At 46.9% G+C, this 13,636-nt stretch overlaps 1 protein-coding gene across 1 annotated transcript; it reads right to left on the bottom strand.

Annotated features, from left to right (window-relative positions):
* Nucleotides 1-6,614: 6,614 nt before the first annotated feature.
* LOC123445474 (protein JINGUBANG) lies at nt 6,615-8,339 on the bottom strand. The gene has a single exon (XM_045122457.1). The coding sequence runs from the start codon at nt 8,233-8,235 to the stop codon at nt 6,925-6,927; it is 1,311 nt and encodes a 436-aa protein (XP_044978392.1). The 5' UTR covers nt 8,236-8,339; the 3' UTR covers nt 6,615-6,924.
* Between the last annotated feature and the right edge of the window lie 5,297 nt (nt 8,340-13,636).

Below are 13,636 nucleotides of genomic sequence, written 5' to 3'. Positions count from 1 at the left end.
ACAATGAAATATACAATCAGAAGGAAAAAAAATAGGAATACCGGTTCAAGGAAGGTGCTAGCACTAATAGAAAATAGGGCTTTCGTCCGAAGCATTAGTCCCGGTAGGTTTTTGGGCTGAGACTAATGTGACCACTAGTCTCGGATCCAACGGCTAGGCTTTAGTCTCGGCTCATTTGTGACCTCTAGTGTTACCAACCGGGACTAAAGGGCTCATGGCAAGGTTGCGTCAGGCTTGGGCCCCTGCGATCCCCTTTAGTCTCAATTGGTGCTACCAACCAGGACTAGATGTCCATCTCTAGTCCTGGTTTGTATCACTAACCGAGACTAACGATATCACTATATATAGTGCTTCGTTCAACCCGAGCCGAAGCTCTCATTTCTCTGTTTTCTCCTTTCTCTCAAATGTTCTCTTCCCCTTGCTCGAGCTCATCCTCCATTTTTGCTAAGATTTGTCAAGATTTGATGCACCTCATCTATCCAAGTATGCACAAAGGTTAGCAACTTTGTCCTTTCATGTTTCATTGCCAGATTAGCTCTATAAGTATAGTGATTTTTGGGTTTTAGGTTGGGAGTAATTATGTAGGAGTTCATTTCATTTATATGCAATTTGAGCTCAAATTAACTTCTTAGTTTGCATATGTGTAGGTGTGATTTATTTAGTGCCTTACCGTCCCCGTCATAATCATCGCCGATCGCCCGCACCATCCCGTCGCCGGCACCACCTTGGCGAGCCTCTTGTTTTTATCATTTTTATTAAAAAAAAATCTTATTTGTAGGATTTAGATAGTTACTTGTATAATTTTCTTACTTGTATGATTGTTTGTTATACATAGTGCCATGATTTTGATATCCGTGTCCGTCGGCCCTCGTTCGATTTACGATTCGGATGTGGTATATTCTCTTTTATAACTACTTGTTGCATTTCGTGTTTATGGCAATTATGCCCATCAAGTTGACATAGATATTTTTATCTAGGAGGTATGTGAATCAGAAATTTCAATCGACCCTCTTGTCGAGAATTTAAATTTAGTTGACAAAGAAAACGTGTATTCGAAAGAAAAATTGAAAAGAATGGAAGAAGAGAAGATGAAATTGGAGTTGTATGTTGCCGATGTCATCGATGATCGGAAGATCAAGATGGATGCAATGCGCTTGAATATTAGAAAAACTAAAAAATATGCCGTTAATAAAGAGGATTGGTATCATTATGCTGTCGGATTAATTATGACCTTAGTTGTGATTTTAATCACATTTGTTGTTGCATTTAAATGCTTTAGCTAGATAGTTTTATGTTGTTTAATGAGAATAGTTTTCTGAATGCTTGTGAGTGGGGGACACTCGTTTGAGAAGCACGACGCACGTCGATGTGTCCCGTTTGATAGTGCAAAAACCCGTCAGATCTTTCGATAGGGTGCCTGGCGTTATCAGAAGTACCACGACGGAGCCCGCATGCACAAGTTACCCAGATTTAGGCCTCTGGAGAGTAATACCCTATGTCATGCTTCTTCTTGTTACTCATGTGGAGGGATACCTCTTGCGATGTATCACAATGGTATATATAAGATTGCTATTGTTATTGACTGTTCTTTCTACGCGACTAGATGGATCTAAGAGTTCCCTAGCCCCCCCCCCCCCCCTATGTAGACGGTGGAGGCTAGGGTTTTACAAAGAGAGCGATGCAATCTAGGACACCACCATCTTGACTTGGGAGTCTATATGATCACTAGGGGTTTATCCTCCTCTTCAGGCGTTGTTCTACTATCGGACCTCGCATGCCCCTAAGGCCATTTACCAGGCTCCCGTGTATGAGCCACCCCAGGTGTATTACGCCATCTGTGTTGAACCATCCAACGGCTAGCGATCCGACTAATTTCTTAGAAAATCAGTCGATTGATTCGTAACAGTCGCGGTTATTATTGATGGAAAACCTCCCTGTCATGTCTGGAAGTAAATTAAAGAAATCAAAACCTATATAGAAACCAGAGTGTGCAATACTTAAAGTTTATAGCTGTTTTACTACCAATCTATGACTAGTTTGTGTGACTTTTTAAAATTTAAATATATAAAACCAAACAAAAAACAATCTGATGAACACCATGCCTCGATAAAATTTACAGACTCGAGAATTCTTTGGCAAACCTGTATTCCTTACATTCTTTCACTCTTCTAGGCAAGCCAGCCAAATCGCATGTTTCACCTCGGTAGTAGAGCATTCGTCTACCAATTGATGATTTATAAGTGGGAGTTTGTTGTAGGTGATGCATTCTTGTCGGTAGTATTCAATGATCAATCTTCATTTTTGCACCGTCTCGATATTGCAAAAGGTAAGCCAGGACACTGGGAGTGATGACATGACATTACGTTGGTGTGAGTTGTTTTGACCCGCACAAGAAGTGTACGAAAGTTATTCGAACATTTTTTTTTTGTTATTTCCTTCCATTGGTCCAGATAATTCCATTCAACACATCTGTTATTTATGAAATCCTTGAGTTCAACGGATTGTATGTCTTAAGTTTTGTGCTATGTCTGTGTTCGTGCCCTGATCTCTCTTGCCGGCGATGTTTCTTTGAGAAACAAACACATGTTGTATTTGATATGCCAACCGTGAGATCTCTATGTTGCTCAAGGTTTGCATGGGAGCCCTAGTCATGGTTTATTCCACGTCGAGTTCTTGGTAGTCTCTAGGACAACAGTTCCACGATGTTGCTGGTCTTTGTGACTCATAGACTCAGGAGTGGAAGGCTAATTGCTAAGTATCCAGCAACATCATGTGTCCGCAAATAGATGGTGTCTGAAACACCCAACGGGTCGTCCTCTACAAGATTGAATAAACGAAGTAGCACCTGCAACATTGCCGTGATGTGGAAGAGTAAATCAACACCTAAGAAATAAATCTAGACGTGATGCAATATCCACTCCCCTCAATGTATGGATGATGTATGCTCATAATCTCAATGGGAATCAGAACTTACGGGTCATGAAACCAAGGACCTACATGTACATATATACTTTGGGCATTGTGAGTGTAAGTGAGAGGGCACCTCACTGCTTGCCTTTTTATTAGCTTGCAAGTCCACGTGTTTCTTCAGTTTCAACACATGTACTTTTTCCCCATCAAATAGTAGTGGCCCACATTACCCATAGTCTGGTGACTATTAATTTGTTAAACACACTTAATTCATATGATATAATTTAAAATTATTGTTTCTCAAAAAGATAGGGTATTATAAATCATGAAATTTTTAAATAACCTTTGTACAAGAACACCAACTTCCGCAGAACTTCACTAGTCGATGCACCACCCACTCTTATCGCCTAAGAGAAAGTGGCAAGTGGGTGGCGGGACTCGATCCGAACCGGGAAAGACGTCGACTTGGACACACCACCGGAGGAGAGCGACGAGGAGCCAGCATGTCTCCAAACACAATGCTCGCAATAGAGGAACGACGTCGAGGACACCGCCACTGTGTCGATCCAACCGAATCATGGCTTTCGCCCGGAGACAACCACAACTCCAAGCAAGCGAGGGACATGACGAACACGCCTTGATGACGCCTCCAAGGAGGGGAATGACATCCACAGATGCCACCATCGCGGGCCCGACATAAGCCGAGCAAGATTTTCATCCGTACGTCGCATCTCACCACATCAGCTAGAATTGGGCAACCCCGTCCTAGAAGCTTCAAAACCGCCGCCACTGCAGCCCTGCACCTACGTAGCTGCAAAGCCGAGGGCCAATGACCGGATACCCGGCGAGGAGAACATCGGCCACACCATCAACACCCCGCCTGGACAAGGAACCGCAGCCACCCCGCACCTCCGGCAAGGTCCAAGACGCTCGCAACAGCCATCGCCCATTCCAAGGGACAGTTGAACCCGCATCCTCCACGAAACCAAGCCGCACCACACCGAGAGAGTGTCGCTGCTCATCACACCGCACAGAGGAGGTCGGCTGCTCGCTGCTCGCCAAGACTCCATCTTGACCTAGCCTCAGAGCGCCGCCTCTACTAACCTGGCTGCGGACTCGCCTTGTTGCCTCCAGGTGGTGCTGCAGCCACCCAACCGCGGCATCGCTCGCTGCCGACTCCTGCCAGGCCCGCCGCTCCATAAGATCTCCTGCCGAGCTCCGGCCGCCACCTGCACCTTCGACCGACGCAGATCTGACCGAGCTGGATCCCGCCATGAAAGAGCACCGCGCTGCCACCAGCCCGTGCACTCCGCCGCGACACACCAGCACCGGCCAAAAGCGGTTACAATTTCACATGAACAATTTCAAGCACAATTGTTACAATAACTAGAACTTCTTAAAAAAACAGAATTTTTAAATTTTGTTTACTAGTATTTGTTTTACTAGCGAAAGGACCCGTGCGTTGTGACGGGAGAAAACAAATTATAATCTTCAATGGTGCTGATCATATTATGTCTTTAAAATTTTAAGACATTTTTTGAATTAGCAAACATTTTTTTCAATTGCACTTCAAAAATAATACACAAACTTTTTTTCAAAATCATGGATTTTTATTGTTTTCACCAACATTGTTCTCAAAATTATGAACATTTTTCTGAATATGCAAATATTTTTACAAAAATCCTGAGCATTTTTTGAATTCACAAACATTTTATATTTTCTTCAAAGTTTTATTTCAAAATTCCCAGTTTTATAAATTGCAAAAGTTTTTCAAAGTTCTAAATTATTTAAACTAAAAAATGGAACAGAAAAATGAAAATACAAAATGAGACTAAAAACAGAGGCAAGAACTGTTTTTAAGATTTTTACACCGACTTTTGTTTAAAATCATTGACATTTTTATTTTATGGACATTTTCTCAAAGTTTAAACATTTTTTATATGCAAACATTTTTCAAAACTCCTGAGTAGTTTTTGAATTCTCAAAACAAATATGTTTTTTTGAATATTTTATTTCGAAATTCTCAGTTTCTTAAAATTGAAAAAAGTTGTTTGAAGTTCTAAATTATTTAAAGTAGAAAAACAAAATGGAACTGAAAAGAAAAATAAAAAAACTAAACCAAAAAACAGGCGCCCACGCATGGGCCGAACCAAACAGATGTGCTGCATCTTTTTCCAACGCCCAGAGCGTAATATAGGAGGTGGCTACATGGGCTGGCCCAGTCCAGAGATTTTCCTGTTTGAAACGTTTTTTATGACTTATAGGTGGCATTGGTATGTAATTTTAGTCAACTTTAAAGGTAATTTGAATGACGTACGGGAAAAACACAATTTGCTTTATTAGTAGATAGCAAAAGGGCCCGTGCGTTGCAACGGGAGAAAAATAATTATAATCTTCAAGGATGCTAATCATATTACGTCCTTAAATTTTTAGGACAAAATGGTTGTTTTTTGATTCACGAATGTTTTCTTCAAAATTATGATTTTTTTAATATGCAAACATTTTTACAAAAATCCTAAACAATTTTTTAGTTCACAAATATTTTATGTTTTATCAAGCATTTATGTAAATATATGAATTGCCAAAGTTTTCTTTTGCTTTACTTGAATTAGAAAAAATAAAAAGGAAAAGATAAATAATAATAAACAAATAAAAAATTAGGCCCCCGTCCATGGGCTGGCCCAAATGGACGTGCTGTTTATTTTCCAGCGAGCAGAGCGTAGTATAGGGGGCCCCTATGCTTGGGCCGGCCCATGCGAGGATTCCCTGCAAAACGTTTTTTATAACTTATAGATAGCATTGGTGGATAATATTAGATAATTTTAAAGGCAATTTTGACGTACCACAGAAGCAATAGGTGCTTTATTAATAGATAAAGATAAAGATAAAGATTAGGTAAAGATATGCAGGGCCAAACTGGTAAGAAATCACCAGGAAAGAAGATGGTGGAGCTCTATATAGAGGTTGTGATCAGTGATGATCCAACAGGCCAAACGTTAAAGCCCTTTATCCCTCATCATCTTCTTCACCTTCTGAAGGTCCTCCAACCTACCCGTGTTTTCGTACATCTTCATCAGAGTTACAAAATCGTGTGCATTTTCAGGTTCCAGGTCGAACAGCTTTTCCGCGGAGATTTCTCCTATCCTGATGTTGCCATGTACTGAGCTAGCATGCAGCAAAGCCCTCAAGACTGTTGGCTCGTTGCCGAGACACGCCCGCTTCGACATGAACTCGTATGCCTCTCTGACCATCCCTGCTTTGCCTAGCATGTTCACCAGAGAGGTGCAGTGCTGTACAATAGGCTGAATTCTGTACTTGTTCTCCATCTCAGAGAACAGCCTCATGCCGCCCTCCACCAATCCTAGATTGTCGCACGCCGAGAGCACCGCCATGAAGGTGGTCTCGTCCGGCCGTGCTCCGGAGTCCACCATACGACGAAACATTATGAGAACTCTGAAGTCTTGGCTGTGGGCAGATAGTATAGCATTTCATGAGGCCAGGTCCTTGACCGGCATCGACTCGAACACCGACAGGGCATGGCCTAGCTCATTCTTTCTGGAGTACATTCCAATCAGAGCGTTTGCCACTGATAACTCCGTCTCGAGCCAATGACGGATCACCCAGCACCAGAGTAGGTAAGAAATACAGCGTTCATACGAGAGTATATGCATCCAGAGCCAAAACAGCCGACCCCACACCAAAGCACTGCTAACTTTTTTCATTGCATTTATAGTCATGCCTCAAACTAAAATTAAATAAATGCAAAACCAAAAAACCTATATAAAAACAGAGTATAGGTGCTATACTTTTTACAGTTTACGGCTATTTTAGAACCAGCCTATGACTAGTTTCTGCGACTCTTAAAAATTCAATTCGTCCTCTCCACTACAATCACCAAGCCAGCCATCCAATGCTGCCAAAACAATCAAAACCAAAACCAAAAACAATCTCAAGAACACGCAGGGCTTCCTCCGGCAAAATGTACAGACTTCTAGCATGGCCACATCACACTCTTCACCCCAACAACACGCAGGGCCTGTGATCCTTGGCGCCCGTCTCTCGCGGCCGCTCGTCGCCGTTGTCCGCATTCGGCACCCACCAGACTCTGATGCTCTTGTCCAGCCCGCCGCTGTACACCATATAGCCATTGCTGGCCCTGCACAGGGAGGCCTGGATGCATTTCACGGGGCCCTCGTGGCCTCCGACGGCGCCGACCTTCGCGAGGCCGCCGCACGGCTGCCGGCGCCACAGGCCGATGGTCTTGTCGGCGGAGCCGGTGCACACGAGATCGCCGGCCACGCACATGCACAGCACGGCCATGGCGTGCGCCTTGACGTTGCACGCGAGGTTCCACCTGCCGCCGTGCCGGTCCCAGCCGAGGACGTGCCCGTCAGAGCCGGCCGCGTACACGCGCCTCCCCGCGGCACCGGCGTCGCCGCTCGCCGCCACGGCGTTCCAGGACACGCCGTCGCGGGCGACGAGGACGGCCAGGAGGGTGTGCGTGCCGGCGCCGACCTTGCCCCTCTCCCACGCCTTGACGCGGCCGTCAGCGGAGGCGGAGTACACGACGCCGCAGTCGGCGGCGACGGCGTTGATGGCGTCGTCGTGGGCGCGCACGGACTCGAGGCACCGGAGGTCGGACATGCGCCACACCTTGAGCGTCCGGTCCCAGGATCCGGAGTAGACGACGCCGTCCTGCGCGGCGACGGCGAGGCAGGAGATGCTGTCGGCGTGCTCGATCCAGAGCCGCCGCCCGCGGCGCCGGCCGCGGCGGGGCCCGGCCTGCACGTAGCTGGCCTGGCGGAACACCCGGCCCAGGTAGTCCCGGGTGGTGGGCAGCGCGGCGACGAGCTTGAACGCGTTCTCGGAGCTGCGGGACACGCGCCACACGCGCACGCGGCCGTCCTGGTGCGCCGAGAACACCCGCCCGCCGGCCGCCGCCAGCGCCTTGACGGCGCCCTCCCCGCACCCGTGCCCCCCGAAGCGCGCAAAGAGGCGGAGGTCCGGCAGCTGCCAGGCCACGATGTCGGACCCCGTGGAGGCGCTGAGCAGGAACTCGCCGCAGAGCGAGAGGCAGGACACGGAGCCGCCGCCACGGCTGTGCGCGTCCCGCAGCACGGCCAGCGGCTTGCACGCCGCCAACGGCTCGCCCCGCGCTGGTATGGGAACCGGCGCCGCGTCGGACGGGGAGGAGGACGCCGAGAAGGAGGGGAAGGACGCGGACGCCGAGAAGGAGGAGGAGGCGGAGGAGGGGAGGGAGGCTGGATAGGGAAGCAGGGGCTCGGACATGGCGGCGCGTTGTTGCTCCGGCGGCATTATCGCCATGGCTGGTTTTCTTTGGGCACGAGGGAGGGAGGGAGAGACGTTGGCCAGAATTGCAAGCAGAGGAGGTGGGCGACAGAGTGGCGGGGGTCGGTTTTAAGACGGCGACCACCGGCTGCCGTTTCTTTTCCAGAAAATAAATAAAGGCGATCGTGGCCGTGGGTGGGTCGGGGACGAAGGCGCGGTTCAACGGCTACTTGGCGCGGGTGGAGGTGGAGCAGACAGCAGAGAGTAGCTGTTGTCTAGCAACCATTTATTTGCTTCTATTTAATTTCTTTGGAACCAGACAACTAATTGATTTATTCCAAGTTTTATATTTATACATTGATAAAAAACCTATATTTAACCTTCTGATCTAAAATAATTTTTTGCCAAAAGGACCTTATGGTTATATTGAAGATTTAGATGTTGTACAAATCTACAAAGCACCCCGAAGGTAAATAAAATTACAATAAAGTCCTCAGACAAGTCATCGAAGGCCACACTCCTTGCCTCCTTGGAGCGGGTTGATGGCACGCCGACAACACTCCCGCTCCACCTGGAGCAAGCACACTTGTGTAGACAGACATGAGGGATAGGAGGTCACCAACCTCGGCCATGAAGGACTAGCACACGAGAGAGACAGCCACCGTCGACGACTCTTCACGAAAATCCAGTGATCCACCCCCACTATCACACCAGGACCCAACCTTCGCGTTGTCGATGGGCAACTGGTTGGCGCCACGACAGACATGGAGGGGGGGTGATACTCACACGACCGAGTCGTCGACCAGCCTGAGGATCGAAGAAATTTGTATGATCCGAAGACTCACACGGAACAAAAACATCCCACAGTCTTCATGATCCGTAGATCAGCAGGAGAGGAACACCATCCTCATGCCGGAACCACCCGCACCAACAAGGGAAAGAAGCGACAGACTTATTTCTCTCGAACAATGGTGACCAGATCCCCAAATCGACGTCGCCTGTGACTATCCTAACCCTTGCTACGGGACTCAAACAGAGGAACGAGATCCCCATCTCCTCCTGCCACCAAAGCGAGTGGAGGATGCAGGGGTCAACACCCTCGCCGGCGAGAGGATAGGACGCTCGGAAATTTCCCTCCTCGACTCTCTCGACTGTCCATGTTTCCTTGTCATTATGCTCATAAGTGTTCTAGGAACCATTTACCCTCTTTTGCGCCGGAGTAAGTAGTTTCATGACAACTTTAGTTCATGCGAGACTGACAAACAAAGACAATTTTCTGACAAAAAAAATGAACTGAAACAAATTTGTCATGTTTTAACAACTAAAGTTGTGGTCTCACGTTAACTACAACTAGCAAAAGGGTCCATGCGTTGCAATGGGAGAAAGAAATATCACACGGCACACGCTCTTAATTTATAAAAAATGTCTATAATTTGAGATTTATAGTTACGATACAATAAAGATGGTCTTATCCTACAAAAATGCAGTTCAAAATTTCACAGGTCTTCTATTTTAACACGGCTTGCATGTAGATTTAATACGTACAAAGAATCAGTCAAGTGACCTTCATCTCTAATCCTGATTTTGTTGACGTGTTCATCCCCAACCCGGATGAGTACCGGTATGAAAGAAAGACGAATAATGACTTATTTATTAAGATTGCACCCTAGATATTATTTTTATTAAACATTTAACAGATAAAATAATATCATATTTAAATTCTACGTATTTTTTAATCAAATTCCATGTATAATATGTTAAATTTGGAGTTACGGTTTAAAAGATATGAGTATTTAAAAAAATATTTAATATATACTACGAGTTTAATGTCATAAACAGTAAGGGCTTTTTTGTAAAATCACCTCGGTGGATTTTCCGACGGAAGCAATAGCCTCTTTATTACTAGGTAAAGATTGCCAGGAAAAGACGTTCGGGGTGATATGCTCAAAATCCGAACGTTTGGACTTATGGGGGTCGAGAATATATGCGGGCAATGGGAGTCGTGTTGTACGACCACAATATGAAGCTAGATGTCTCATGCACTCACTAGGCACTACCCGTTCCAAGTAGTTAAGAGCATCTCCAACAGCCGCGCTTCGCGCCGTGCCTAAAAAAATGTTTCTACAGTGCGCGCGCCGGCTGGTTTAGCGCTGGCTTCAATAGCCGCGTTATAATGCAGCGCGCGCCGCGCTCCAGCAGTGCCCAAAAATGCAGCGCGCGCAGCAGGCACAGACCACATATACATTTCAATAAATAGTGAGAAAAACGATCAAACAAACAAAATAAATCAACAATAAATAGTTATTACAACTCAACCAAATAGTTTCTCGTTCAGTACAACAAATAATGCAATAAACACAACCAATAGTTCATGAACAATACAATACAAATAATGCAATCAAATCATGCTCTTTGTCGTCCATGCCATGCCCACCACTCTTCAATCAGATCCTTCTGAAAATCATTGTGTGTTGCGGGACGTCGAATGGCATGATACGAGGCAACAAAACGGGCAACCCTTTCAGCCCTCCGTCGCACTCGCACGGGATGTCCCAAGAGCTCATACTGTGAGTAGTCTACATCTTGGCCACGCTCATTCTCGATGATCATGTTGTGCAGGATCACACAAGCGTGCATGATGTACCAAAGCATTTTTTGATCCCAAAATCTAGTCGGTCCTCTCACAATAGCAAATTGGGCTTGTAAAATCCCAAATGCTCTCTCCACATATTTTCTAGCAACCGCCTGAGCATTGTGAAAATCAAGATTTTTCTTACCTTCTGGCTTTTTCAACGGCTTCACGAAGGTTTGCCACTTTGGATAGATGTCATCCGCTAGATAATAGCCATAGTTGTACGTACGACCATTTGCTATAAACTGCACCGGTGGCAACTCACCATTCATCAGTGGTGACCGGTTGACAACATTGATGTCATTCAAAGATCCAGGCATTCCAAAGAATGCATGCCAAATCCAAGTCTCATGATCGGCCACCGCTTCAAGGATTATAGTGGAACCCTTTTTTGGCCATGGAATTGCCCATGCCATGCCTTTGGACAATTCTTCCAACTCCAATGCATGCAATCTATTGAGCCAAGCATGTCAGGAAAGCTGCGAGATTTGTTCATCGCCAATAGCCTTGCGGCGTCTTCAGCAGTGGGAGACCTCAAATACTCCTCGCCAAACACTTGCACAATTCCCACTGCAAAGCGCTTGACACACATGATGGCTTGGCTCTCACCCATAGCCAAGTGATCATCAACTAAATCAGCCGGGATACCGTATGCCAACATACGCAAAGCGGCTGTCACCTTCAGAAAGGTGTTATGCCCGAGCTCTCCGGCGGCATTCCTCCTTTGCTGGAAAAACCGGTCATGGCTCGCAAGTTTCTCTGCAATGCGCTTGAACAAGTCAGTGCTAATCCTAAACCGGCGACGAAAATACGACTCCGGGTATGTGGGATTCTCCACGAAATAGTTCTTCATCAATCTGTTATGGGCATCAATCCTATCTCTCCAAAAAATTTCCCGACCCATAACCGAATCACCGTGCTTCGGTTTTTTATTGATATGCATAGCTATGATCATTGCAAGATCCTCCTCCTCTTCCATATCAAATTCTTCTTCGGAAGAATCATACGACGAACTCATCTACAATGTTCAATACTATACTATAAATAACTACAATTCAAAACATGCACCAAATTTATAAATTTGAAGCAATACATACCTTGTAGGCGTTTTGTCGAACACCTTGCGGGCGCGGCGCGGCAGCGAGCGGTGGGGCGCTGTTGCTCGGACGTCGGAGGCGCGCGAGGGCCGGCCGGACTAGGAGGGGTGGGGCGGAAGCACGGCAGCGCGGGGAGGCCGGGGAAGCGCCTGAATGGGGGGCGCGGCCGGCGGCCGCAGCGGAGACAGGCCGGGGAAGCGCCGGCGGGCGCGGGCGGCGACGGCGGCTCGGGGATAGGCCAGGGCAGCGCCGAACGGTGGCGCGAGCGGCGGCGGCGGCGCGGTCAGATGGGGGCGGTCGTGAGAGTGCAGAGCGAGCGCAGAGAGTGCACAGCCAGCGCAGGAGAGAGCAGGAGAGAGCGCAGAAGAAAGAAAGAGCGAGCGCGGAAGAGTCGCGCGCGCGGAAGCCGGCGCAGCAAATAATGGACGCGGGATTGCGTTTTGGCCAGCGCGCTCAATTAAAAATGACGCGCGCCGTTTTTACGCGCCCGCTGGAGCTGCCGCCGCGTCGCGCGCGCGCTAAATACAGACTTTTTTTACGGCGCGGCGCTTGTATAGCGCGGCGGTTGACGATGCTCTAATCAAGTCGTACTACATACAGTAACGCACCTTTTGTTCCCATTCGAACATTTAGCCAGCTTCTTTCGATCGACCCTGGAATATACAAAGCACCCGTAACCAAGCAAGCTTCGGGCAGTGACTTTGTTGCGTGCATGAGCTGCATGCACGCATGTCGTCGTTCCCGGCCGGGCGACCCGCCCGATGTCACCTTTACACACAGCTCCATGACGTGCGTATGTAGCTGGAGCTCCCTTCAAGAATAGTACTGCCTCTTCTGTAATAGGGTAGGTGGTCGTGTGATGTCTACTGAACTTAACAAGTCTGCAGGCCGGCCGGTACTCCTGCACCTACCATCCATGCTACGAATAGTATTTCTCCACCGACCAAAACCAACGTCCACGACCGCGTACCACTAAAACAAAATGCCCAAAGCTGCAGAGATAGCTAGTACATTATGCATGCACACGCATGGCACGGCACTATGGTAGCTTAATTGGCTTGAAGAATGGAGGTGAAACATGCATAGATATGCAAATGTGCTTGTCTGTCACGGTTATACCCCACATATATACTATGAAAAATATTGTCACATTGGCTACTCAAACCAAGAGTATGTTCTTCTTGTTTGCGGATACCATGCCACTATATATGTAGTGGCTTTCACGTCTGTAAGTTGATTCCGATGAACCGGAGAAAATTCTAATTTAACATAATCAATTTGGTCGTGTATATCACGTGGCAAACGGACCCTAACGTTTGACAAAAACACACGCGACCTGAGTACCCGGGTTTTTTAAGTGGCGCATTGACAGTACGGACCATGCATGAATATATAATCCAACCAGTTCGTCAAAAAAGCTTCCCATAATGCTATCATCACGGTGCTCGATTGCGAAGGTTTGGCCATCCGACTTACGCTAATGCGGTAGGTTTCAAAAGTTTTGGAACATTTCTATATATCTCTCACGTAAAAGTTGCAGTACCGTATCTGATTTTAAATTTGTGCTCGAATGATAGGTCTACCTGGAAAGCTAGCTCAAGCATAAGGGAACGGCCGGCCTATGGTTGAGAAGCATCTTTCTGTCGACGGTCGAGAGAAGGGGGTTCTTGTTTCGTAGAAGTGCACAATAATTTTATTAATTATACAC

This window comes from Hordeum vulgare, chromosome 3H, assembly GCF_904849725.1.
Source record: "Hordeum vulgare subsp. vulgare chromosome 3H, MorexV3_pseudomolecules_assembly, whole genome shotgun sequence".
NCBI lineage: Eukaryota > Viridiplantae > Streptophyta > Magnoliopsida > Poales > Poaceae > Hordeum > Hordeum vulgare.
The sequence above is the reverse complement of the archived record's forward strand: the minus strand, read 5'-3'. Positions and strand labels throughout refer to the sequence as shown.